Raw genomic sequence first — 12,455 nt, 5'->3', positions numbered from 1 at the left:
ACATTCCTAGAAACATGCAACCTACCAATACTGAATCAGGAAGAAACAGAAAATCTGAACTGACTAATTACTAGAAGGAGATTGAATCAGTAATCAAAAACCTCGCAACAAGGATACCACAAGAAAAGAAAATTAGAAGCCAATATACCTAGTGAACATAGATGCAAAAATCCTCAATATAATCTTAGCAAACTGAGTTCAACAATATATTAAAAAGATCATATACCATGACCAAGTGGGATTTATTCAGGGATGCAAGGATGGTTCAATATCCACAAATCAATCAACGTGATATACCACATTAACAAAACGAAGGATAAAAATCATATGATCATCTCAATAGATGCAGAGAAAGCATCTGACAATATCCAACACCCATTTCTGATTTAAAAAAACCTCAACACAACAAAGGCCATATATGAGAAGCCCACAGCTAACATCATACTCAAAGATGAAAAGCTAAAAGCATTTCCCTTAAGATCAGGAACAAGACAAGGATGCCAACTCTTTCCACTTTATTCAACATAGTATTAGAAGTCCTAGCCAGAGAAATTTGGCAAGAAGAGAGAAATAAAAGGCATCCAAGTTAGAAAGGAAGAAGGAAACTATCACTATTTGCAGATCACATGATACGGAAAACCCTAAAGACTCCACCAAAACAAATTGTTAGAACTAATAAAGTCAGTAAAGTTGCATGATACAAAATCAATATACAAAAATCTGTTTTGTTTATATGCAGTAATAATGAACTATCAGAAAGAGAAATGAAGAAAGCATTGAAAATAATAAAATTCCTAGGAACAAATTTAATCAAGGAGGTGAAAGACCTGTATATTTAACATTATACAAAACATTAGTGGAAAAAATTGAAGGAACAAATAAATGGAAAGATATGTCATGCTCATGAATTGGAAGAATGAATATCATTAAAATGTCCATTCTACCCAAAGCAATCTACAGATTCAACACAATCCCTATCAAAACTCCAATGACATTTTTCACATAAATAAAACAAACAATCCTAAAATTTGTATGGAACCATAAAAGACCCTGAACACCAAAGCAATCTTGAGAAAGAAGAACAAAGCTAGAGGCATGCTCCCTGATTTGAAACTATATTATTATAGGGCTAAAATAATTTTTTAAGTGTAGTATTGGCATAAAAACAGACACATAGATCAATAAAACAGAACAGACCACCCAGAAATAAATCTACATTTATATGGTCAATTTATGACAAAGGAAGCAAGAATATACAATGGAGAAAAGATGGTCTCTTTCGATAAATGGTAATGGGAAAATTGGACAGTCACATGCAAAAGAATGAAATTGGACCATTATCTTATACTACATACAAAAATTTACTCAAAATCTATTAAAGACTTGAACATAAGGCCTGAAATCATAAAATTCCAACAAGAACACATAGGTGGTAAGTTCTTTGAGGTAAGTCTTGGAGATTTTTTAATTTTTTTTAATTTTTTAATTTTTTAAATGTTATTTTTAACATCTTTATTGGAGTATAATTGCTTTACAATGGTGTGCTAGTTTCTGCTTTATAATCAGCTGTACATATACATATATCCCCATATCTCCTCCCTCTTGTGTCTCCCTCCCACCCTTCCTATCCCACCCCTCTAGGTGGACACAAAGCACTGAGCTGATCTCCCTGTGCTATGCGGCTGCTTCCCACTAGCTATCTATTTTACATTTGGTAGTGTATATATGTCCATGCCACTCTCTCACTTCATCCCGGCTTACCCTTTCCCCTCCCCGTGTCCTCAAGTCCATTCTCTACATCTGTGTCTTTACTCCTGTCTTGCCCCTAGGTTCTCTAGAATCTTCTTTTTTTTAGATTCCATATATATGTGTAGCATACAGTATTTGTTTTTCTCTTTCTGACTTACTTCATTCTATGACAGTCTCTAGGTCCATCCACCTCACTACAGATAACTCAATTTAATTTCTTTTTATGGCTGAGTAATATTCCATTGTATATATGTGCCACATCTTCTTTATCCATTCATCTGTCAATGGACACTTAGGTTGCTTCCATGTCCTGGCTATTGTAAATAGAGCTTCAATGAACATTGTGGCACATGACTCTTTGAATCATCAAAAAATCTACAAACAATAAATGCTGGAGGGGGTGTGGAGAAAAGGGAAGCCTCTTGCACTGTTGGTGGGAATATAAACTGATACAGCCACTATGGAGAACAGTATGGAGGCTCCATAAAAAACTAAAAATAGAACTACCATACGACCCAGCAATCCCACTACTGGGCATATACCCAGAGATTTTTTTTTTAATCTTACACCAAAAGCAAAAGCAACAAAAGCAAAAATAAACAAGTGGAACTACATAAAACTAAAAATCATTTGCACAGCAAAGGAAACCACCACACCAACAACGTGAATAGGCAACCTACTGAGTGGGAGAAAATACTTTCAAGTAATATATCTGATGAGGGGTTAATATCTGAAATATATAAAGAATTCATACTACTCAACAGCAAAAAAAAAAAGAAAATCCAATTTTTTTAAATGGGCTGAAGATCTGAATAGACATTTTTCCAAAGAAGACATAAAGGTGGCCATCAGGTACATGAAAAGATGCTCAACATCACTAATCATCAGGGAAATTCAAATCAAAATCACAGTGAAATATTACCTCACACATGTCAGAATGGCTATTATCAAAAAGACAACAAATAGCAGGTATTGGTGAGGATGTGGAAAAAAGGGACATGCACTGTTAGTAGGAATGTAAATTGGTGCAGTCACTATGGAAAGCAGTAAGGAAATTCCTCAAAAAAATAAAAATAGAATTACCATATGACCTAGCAATTCCACCTCTCAGTATTTATCCGAAGAAAACAAAAACACTAACTCAAAAAGATATCTGCACCCCCATGTTCATTACAGCATTATTTACCATAGCCAAGATATAGAAACAACCTAAGTGTCCATCAATGGACGAAAGGATAAAGAAAATGTGGTATATATACACAATGGACTATTATGTAGCCATAAAAAGAATGAAATCTTGCCATTTCCAACAACATGGATGGATCTTGAGGGTATTATGCTAAGTGAAGTAAGTCAGACAAAGACAAATAGTATATGATCTCACTTATATGTGGAATCTAAACAGAAATAAAAACAAAAGAAACTAGCTCATAGATACAAAGAACTGATTGGTGGTTGCCAGAGGGGGAAAGAGACAAGAAGAAATAGGTGACGGGAGTCAAAATATATAAACCTTCAGTGATAAAATAAACACGTCCTGGGGATGTAATATACAGTCTGGTGACTATAGTTACTAATGCTGTATTCAATATTTGAAAGTTGCTAAGAGAGTAGATCTTAGAAGTTCTCATCACAAGAAAAAAAATTTTTTTAACTACGTAAGGTGACTAATGTTAACTAGAATAATCGTGGTGATCATTTCACTGTATACAAACAGCAAATCTTTACATCGTACACTTAAAACTAATATAATGTTAAATGTCAATTATACCTCAATTTTTTAAAAAAGAGGATAAAGACAAGAAACTGTTCAGAGGAAAAAAACTGCCAGGACTCGATCAATGAGACATGGGAAATAAGAGGAAATAATCAAAGGGGATCAGATTTCTAGCTTAGGTGACTTGGTGCATATAATTCAACTTAAAGTTATAGGAAACCCAAAAAGAAAAGTAACTTTCAGAAAGAGTAAACTACAACAGGCTCAGCACTGGAAATACTGAATCTGTAGTTGGAAATTTAGGTTGGGGAGGAGGAGTCACAAAAGAACTGTATGCAGCTTTATTTGATTACTTTATTCACTTAACAAGAGTATTTGAGAATCCACTATGTTGCCAGGAACGTAGACCATAAAAATATAAAAATGAACAAGAAATGGTTGCTGCCCAGAAGATGAGAAATGTAATGTATCTGTAGGCAGAGGGTAGAGACTGGCAGACCAAGTTCTCAGAGGATGATACTTACATTCTCAACCTTGGCCACACATTAGAATCACCTGTGGGAGCTTCTGAGCACCCCAATGCCCGGTCCTGGGGTTGTGATCTAGGCATCAGTGGATGCTTAAACTCTCCAGGTGATGCCAATATGCAATATGCAGCCAAGATTAAGAAAGCAGTAGCTCAAATCAGAAGAGAACACCTAGGACACTTCCTTTGAAATATTTGGCAGTATTTGGGGGAGGAGTGTGGAGAAGGATAAGAGGTAGAAATAAGAGAATTTTATTGAAGGAGCTCCCTCCATATAGCTTGATGATTCATAGTTTCTCTGCAGAGAAAAAGTATCAAAGGCTAAAAATAAGAGTATATGAGAATAAGGCAGGTATCTTAGGAGAGAGGCAAAATTTTGCAGTAGGCTCTGCAGAGTGTGTGAAAAAGAGTTAATTAGGAAGAAGCAGAAGCATTTTAGGTAGTTGTAAAGGTTCAGTGGAAGTTAGCAATCATGCATTGGTACAAGCATCCATCTACAAGTTTGTACAACTCTCCCTAATGATGCTTGGCAGTTTGAGAGTACGCACAGAGAAAACATTCAACCAGGAAGGTAGATTGATAGGTCAGAAGGATAAAGAGAACTGAGAGTGCTGGTGAAAGTTAAAAATAGGACAAATAAAAACAACGCATGGGATTGCAGGCCTTGATGATGATGAGAACACACTCAAATGAGTAAAGAAGTCAGAGATCAAAGGAGGGGGAATTTTGGTCAAAACTAAGTTTCCAAATCCAAGATTTAAAGATAGCAGAGTACAGGGTGAGTATGGCAATAGATAACTAATCACTCTTGCTACCTGTCTTTGCCCCTCTCCAACCCATTATCCACACTGCCCAAAACCTGATATTTCTAAGTTGAAAATGATCATCTCTCCCCACCCTCATGCCTCAATCTGCCAGATGAACTCCATCAAAAGCCAGCTCAAGACAGGGAGATCAGCTCGGTGCTTTGTGACCACCTAGAGGGGTGGGATAGGGAGGGTGGGAGGGAGGGAGACGCAAGAGGGAAGAGATATGGGACATATGTATAACTGATTCACTTTGTTATAAAGCAGAAACTAACACACCATTGTAAAGTAATTATACTCCAATAAAGATGTTTTAAAAAAAAAGTCAGCTCAAGAAGTCCTAATTATCACCTCCCCTATTCTGGTAACTTAATACCCACCTCCTCTACACTTTCTCACCCTTGCCCAATCTTAAACAAGCTTTTACAGGTACTGTTCACACACTGCTTTACAAGTTTGTTTCCCCTAATAGATTCTGAGTTCCCTGAAAGCTGGAACCAAGTATTATCATCTTTTAATCCATATTTCAACAATCTTCCTGATAAATGCAGCAAGTAGAAGTATTGATTCTGGCATTTCTTGTTTGCTTATGCTTGTATCAACACTTTTAATGATGATTTATTTGGGGAAAACTCTTTAGGCTACCTGTCCATTACTGTGAAGTTTTATTCAGTTAAAGCTAGATAGATAATATAATCTACAAAGACATGGAACCAGTCACAATGTATTGTGTAACCATATGCTGAAGCACATAATCAAAGTAAAGTACTAATTTCAACTCTTCCAAGTTGTGGAATTCCAACTCTTCCCTTAGGATACTTCATTTACTGTTTGTTTGTGATGTGTGTCTATCTGATAAACACAAGGTGGGGAGACCAGTGTCAATCCGTATTTTTAAAAAATTAATGAAACAAATTTTTCTATTTATTAGATAAAAGTAAACGCAAGCCAAACTTCTAATATATCTTTATGTGCCCCAGTGCATCATCTTGCACACCCATGAAGTATACATACCTCCACTTTCGATGTCATTGGTCTAAACATAAGGTAATGAACACTTTGTCAGCCACTACAAAAAAAACCCATTAAAATATATACTACTAAAAATTTTGTTTATTTTTTAAGCTAAAAACTTCGGGGATAATTTCAGATATTCAGCACTTTATATGAACTTTAAAAGACTGCTTTCCTAATACCTTGAACTATTGGAATAAGAAGTTAGTATGGCGGACAGAAAAAGAAAGCCTTAAAAGGTGATCTGGAACACTTACAGAAAGACCAAGCCTCCAAATTAAAATTCAGGTTACTAGGTACAGGCTGGAGGTGAACATTTAAGAGCACTCTGAACTCCCCTAGGCATTTTATCATACTTATGACTACTTATTCAATTTCTGTTTTACGGGATTAGTTATAAACTCCCATGAGAGCAAGCGCTGTCTGTCTTGTTGCCTGCTATATTCCTAGTCATAAGAACAATGCCATGTGGCACACAGATGTTCAAAAAATATTTACTAAATGAATGAATGAAAGAATGAAGTAGTATAACTGAAGTTTCAATTAAGAAACTAATCAAAGAAAACAACAACAATAAATAAGTACTAAACATTGAGCTTTAAGGAATACTTACAGTAAAGTCATCAGAAGTGCCAGCAAAATAGAATGAGAAAGTCCAGAAGGTAGCAGGGAAACCAGGAAACAATAAGGCCCTGGAAAGAGGTGTGTTGTGGGAAGGAGCTGGGTAGAGTCACTGTGGAAGTCTGAGAAAAGGCCGTTTGATTTATCAGGAAGATAACTGGCAACCTCAGGAATGCTGTTTAGGTATAGTTACAGAAGTGGAAATCAACTGCATGGAACTAGGCAGGAAATTCTAAGATGGTAAGGAAATAGAGACAACACACTAGTCTTATGAATTTGTCAGTGAAACGAAAGAATCAGTATTATAGCTATAGAGGGCTCAACAGGAACAAGTGAAGATTTTTTTTCAAGTCAGGAGATCTACAAGTTTGAGGAAGAGGATCCAGAGTTTTTTCCTCTAATGGTGAAGGCACTGTTGTGTTCCTTTCGTAGAAACAGACATAGATTATGACAAATATACTTGTGAAGACAGACATCTGGAGATAAAATGTTTTCCACATAAAAATCTCAAATGGACAGTAAAGAACAAATTCCTGATTACATATTTCCTTTTCCATATTTCTGGAAAAACGAGAAGAAAGATGGAGTTGACTCTTTCTTTCGTAGTTACCTTAGAAAGAAATGGTTGCTTCTTTTGTCACCACCACAAAGAACACAAATATTTATGTTATCTGCTGTTCCTTATAATACCCTTAGGAACTAATCTTTGTGCCTTTAACATAGCTCCTACTGCTGTGACCGCTGTTTCAGTACAACACTGAAGCATGAATGTGAGCTCATTTCATTGCCTGCCGGGCCTGCATTTTTCCAGTCCTATGGTAACACAAAGGCACAGAGACAAAAAATACATAGAGCTTATTTTTACTCTTGAAATACTAATGTCTCTCCCTCCGTTCTTGCACCTGTTTTAAATTAGTTCAAGCATAGGCTGTATCCTGAAGACTGCTTTAGAAGCCATTTGGAATTACCGGGTTTTGAACAGATTTCACATCATATTCTCATTAGTTATTAAAATTCACATCATATTTTCATTAGTTATTAAAATTCGCCTCGCTGAATAGTTAAGGGTTATTCTATCTCACTCACCATCTTATACGTTCTCCACCCGGCACTTGGTGTCCTGGGCACCGTATTTCGCACCAAGTATGCACCTAGTGTTGATCTTGTAATCCAGCACGTTAGGCAGTCACAAAATCCTTGTGGCAGCAAATAGAAACAAAACTGGAGCAGGGGGAAGAGGGTGTCTCTGAAGGTTGTCAAGTAACCGAACTGAGAGCTTCCTGAGGGCAGGGACAGTCTTGTTCAGCGTGGTATCTCCAGCACATGATTCAATCCTGGTACACGGCAGATACTCAATAATGCTGAATGAATGAACAACAGGCTCGGTGGGGACATTAAATTCGACCCCATACTGCAAACGTTCGCCAAGTGCCATCCAGGCGTCAGGGACCAGCGGGGCGCGGGTGCTACAAGATGACAGGGAGCTGCTGGTTCTAATTTCACAGATACTGTAATTTTATGCTACAACTTCCACATTTTCACTTAAAACAAAAAGGGGGGATTTGGGTTGCCTCTGCTCTTGGTTCTCAGGGGCTTAATTGCAAACCGCAGCGCCTCAGCCGCCCAGCGGCGCGCACCTGACAACGAACACGACCCTCCCCGAGGCGGAACTGGCCAAGCTCCCGGCGCGCCCCGCGGCGATCCTGAAGAGGTCGCTGTTCCCGCGATAACCTCTACAAAGGCTCCGCCCCGCGGCCCGCGCTCTTTTTCTCCGTTCGGGACCCGGACTTTCACGGCCGAGTTGCCCGGCAGTCCTCTGCAAGCCCACCGCGGCCCCTGCCGACGTTAGTGGCAGCACTCCCGGTAGGACAGGCCCTGTGTCTCGGCCGCCGCCGCCGCCGCCGCCGCCGCCGCCGCCGCCGCCGCCGCCGCCGCCGCCTGGGCGCGCGGCCGGCTCCGAGGCGCTAGTTCTCTCCCCTCGCCCCACCCTCTCTCTCCCCCTTCACGGAAACGACAGCTGCGGCGGCGGGACTGGCGCCGCCTCCCTCCACCTACCACGTCTGACACCGCCACTCGCCCGGCGCCCCAGCCCGGCCGCGGCGCCTCAGCCTCCCCGCTAGGTCAGCCGGCAGCTCCGCCCGGCTTCCTCCCAGAATGAACATCATGGACTTCAACGTGAAGAAGCTGGCGGCCGACGCGGGCACCTTCCTCAGTCGTGCAGTTCAGGTACCGCGGCGGGAAGAAGGGGTGGCGACTCCCGAAGGGGCCAGGGAGGGTTCGCCCGAGGCGGCCGCGCCCTCCGCACCGGGCTTCGCCGACCGCCCGGCGGGCCTGCTGCGGCCGGAGGCCCGGGTGATGGGCGCGGCCTGGTGCCCCTCTGGGCCCGGCGGCCGTTTTCCTCCCCGCTCCTGCCCAGCCGCCGCTCCCGGGGAAGCGAGGCGGAGTGGGGACGGGGCCCGGAGCTTCCTCCCTCCTCTGGAGGTCGCCTTGATTTTGGCTTCGGGCCGAGGCACAGCACCACCCGCCTTTCTGACCTCACGACGCCGGTGCTCGTGTGACCTCCCTCCCGGGGCTGGCGGAGGCCTTGCGAGTCCGCGGCGTAACAGAGACCGTTCTTGAACCACCCCCACCCTTTCATTTCGTCTTTCTCACTCTCCTCGCCGAGTCCAAGAAGGAAGTTTCCTTTCCTTGCCCCTCAATCCAGAGAGCTGCCAGCACAGTTCCCTGCAGTCCTCTCTCACCCCGTCCGGTCCCTGGACTTGGCAGTCCGCGGGAGAAATGGAGATCCCCAGTTGGCGTCCAGACTTTGCCAGGGCCACTGAGTTAGGGGGGTTCCCACTCATTTTCGAAATGGGAAGCACTGACAGTAGAGCAGTGCGAGAGAAAGGGAAGATTCATGTTGTGCTTATAGTCACAGGGACATTTTTCAAATACACTTTAAGGGGAAAAGTTGACCGTCTCGCGGTATTCAGAAATCAAGGAAGTGTCAGTACTAGGGAACTTGGACAGTTTTCTACAGTCATCACCCACATTATGCCAACTCAGTTAAATCTACGAACAGATGTAAATTTCACCACAACATGGGTTGTAAACAGTCTGGTGTTTAAGTTGATGACATAGACATAGTAGCAACAACATTCTCTTTTGTAAAGAGAAAACAAAAATAGTTTTCTAATATAACATACCAAATTGATACTGAAATAAATCATTTGTATTGCATCACTGCTTTCCTTATCTCCTTTACCCCGGTTTTATTGGCATAGTTGATTGATCTTACATTGCACTATTTTTGGCAAAGAATCATAGAACTAGAGCAAGATAATGGCTGTCTATATCGTGAGCTTTGGTGTTGTTTTAGTGCTGATTCCATGTGATTCTAGATGCTGAATGCAGATTTGACACTAAGTAATGCCACTCTTTTAAATACAGCTAGAGGGACTTACCTCGTGGTCCAGTGGTTAAGACTCCTGGCTTGCACTGCTGGGGTTAGATCCCTGGTGGGGGAACTAAGATCCCGCATGCCACGCCGCAGGGCCATAAGTAAATAAATAAAAATAAATACATACATACATACAAACATCTAGATATGTTTTCAAGGTGCATAATCCGCACTGCTTAACTAGGACACATATATTACAAATTGATTTAAATAATTGATAGACTTGATTTAAAAAATCTTGAGACAGAGCTCTCAAGATGTACCTCCCAAATGAATTTCAATTATTGTTTCAAATTCTGTAGGAAAAAGTTTTAAAATTATAATCTGTTAGTTATCAAATAATTTTCAGTCTTAAATACTTAAGTGCCTACTCCATGTCTGTGTGTCACTACAATTTTGGACACTAGTGATACAAAGTGATACAAAAGTGAATAAAATCAACACAGTGCCCTCCTGAAGCTTACAATCTAACAGGATAAGACAAAATAGTAAATACATCAGGTGGTGATGGAGAAGATGGCCAAAGGGGATAGGTTAAGGGCAGGGGTGATGGTTGTTGCCATGTTGTATAGACATGATGGTAAGGGCAAGCCTTTCTAATAGGATCAAATTCGAAAAGACCTCAAGGAAGTGACAGTTCCCAGTTTTTTTTTGGAGGAAAAGCATTTCAGGCAGAGGCAACAAGTGCAGAATCTGAGGTTACGGGGGTGCTAGGGAGACCAGTTAGGGAGCTGTGGCCATAGGACAGGCAAAAGGTGTTATGACTTAAATAATGATAGCATAGCAGGGGAGGTTCAGAATCTAACCAGTATTGCATGTCATATTGGCTCTGGAGTATGAGAGAAAGGTGAGTCAAGGATGACTGTGAGGTTTTGGCTTGAGCCATTTACTAAGAAGGGAAAAATTTCAGGATGAACAGGCTCTTTAATGTGACTTTTTATATTACATCTGTATCTGTTAGAGGTACATTTTGAAATATTTATGTATAAACTATATCATGTCTGAGAATTGCTTTAAAATATTTTAGAAGAAATAAAGATGGGTAGTTGAAACAGCATTGGCAGAAGGTTGATACTTGCCGATGCTGGGTTATGGGTTCATGAGGTTTTATTATACTATTATACTTTTGTTTATGTTTGACATTTTCCACAATTTTTTTAATAAGTTTATTTGTTTTATTTTATTTTTGGCTGCATTGGGTCTTCGTTGCTGCGCCCGGGCTTTCTCTAGTTGCGGCAAGCAGGGGCTTCTCATTGCGGTGGCTTCTCTTGTTGCGGAGCATGGACTCTAGGCGCGCAGGCTTCAGTAGTTGTGGCACGCGGGCTCCGTAGTTGTGGCTCACAGGCAGTAGTTGTGGCGCACAGGCTTAATTGCTCTGCGGCATGTGGGATCTTCCCAGACCAAGGCTCGAACCCATGTCCCCTGCATTGACAGGCAGATTCTTAACCACTGTGGCACCAGGGAAGTCCCCACAATTCTTTAAAATAAAATATGTAAGGAAAAAAAGGATGGTTCCAAAATGTAATGTGAAATTTGGAATGCTGTGTGGTAATTTTCAACAGAACACCACTTTCTCATCTCTGTATTTAGTCGATAACTGAGTTCCTACTCTAAATTGAGTTGACATCAGTGTAGTGCCAAAGTGCCAAGTTTCATGCTAAGAATAGTGTAAGAGCTATGCCAGTTACTCATTATAAGCAATAAAAACAGTAGGAATGGAATTTAGCTTTGATATTTCTAAATAATTCTATTCAAATCAAATTATACCTTAAGGAATAGGCCACTCTGGTTAGACAGCTGCTATACATTTTTTTCATTTTACTTAAAAATTAAACATGTTCCCTGTTTTAAAAAAAAGTAAAATCAAACTACTAAATCATATAAATGTGTCCCGTTACTCCACTCTCAGTCTTCTAAAATGTGTTTATATACCTCGGTACTTTAAAAAGAATATTAAGGTAAAATGTATAAATGAATAGGAGTATTCATTCCCTAACAATCCATTTGGGTGTTTTTGTTGTTCGTGATGCCTTCAGTAGAACACAAAAGGATCAGGTAATATATCCTTGATAAATTGTTGACTTTATTAATGTCTTAAAAACCATTCAAATCCTACCTTTTCAGTCCTGATTCCTTAATTGAGAATTAAATACTCCCTTCCAGCCTTGTCTTTTCTCTTACTCATATATAAATACTGTATTCCTATCAAATTATTTTTTAATTTCAAAAATATCTTGTACTTTTCTAACTCTAGATTTTTGTTCAAACAGTTAAACTCATCTTGAATGCTCTCTGCTCCCTTTCTGTGGCCTTTCCTTACCTCAAGATATAACTTCAAGTCCATCTCAGACCACAGAATCTTGATGTGAATTCCTATGTCCATTCCTGTGTCATTTCTCAATTTTGTATGATCATGTGGCATTTTTCTTGTAATGAATTATTATGTAAGGTCTCTTAGAACTCTGAAATTCTGTCACTCTGTGGCTTTCGCATCATTAATAAGATTGTATGTCTAAAGGAATCAACTCTTTTTTAATAAATTTATTATTTATTTATTTATTTATGGCTGTTTTGGGTCTTTGT

General features: G+C 40.1%; 1 protein-coding gene and 1 long non-coding RNA gene across 4 annotated transcripts in view; one reads left to right on the top strand and one right to left on the bottom strand.

Moving 5' to 3' along the window:
• LOC109547361 (uncharacterized) overlaps positions 1 to 8,040 on the bottom strand; it is a 205,706-nt gene extending 197,666 nt beyond the window's left edge. For both annotated transcript variants that reach the window (XR_012323962.1, XR_012323961.1), the window contains exon 1: positions 7,520 to 8,040. This is a non-coding gene — a long non-coding RNA (uncharacterized lncRNA). The remainder of the gene's footprint in view (positions 1 to 7,519) is intronic.
• A 483-nt stretch (positions 8,041 to 8,523) lies between these two features.
• SH3GLB1 (SH3 domain containing GRB2 like, endophilin B1) overlaps positions 8,524 to 12,455 on the top strand; it is a 38,585-nt gene continuing 34,653 nt past the window's right edge. For both annotated transcript variants that reach the window (XM_019919635.3, XM_019919636.3), the window contains exon 1: positions 8,524 to 8,659. In XM_019919635.3, coding sequence (XP_019775194.1) covers positions 8,588 to 8,659 — 72 coding nt within the window. In that variant the 5' untranslated portion in view covers positions 8,524 to 8,587. The remainder of the gene's footprint in view (positions 8,660 to 12,455) is intronic.

This window comes from Tursiops truncatus, chromosome 1 (genome assembly GCF_011762595.2).
Source record: "Tursiops truncatus isolate mTurTru1 chromosome 1, mTurTru1.mat.Y, whole genome shotgun sequence".
NCBI classification, from domain to species: Eukaryota; Metazoa; Chordata; class Mammalia; order Artiodactyla; family Delphinidae; genus Tursiops; species Tursiops truncatus.
Note: the sequence above shows the minus strand (reverse complement) of the source record. Positions and strands in the feature narration are given on the sequence as shown.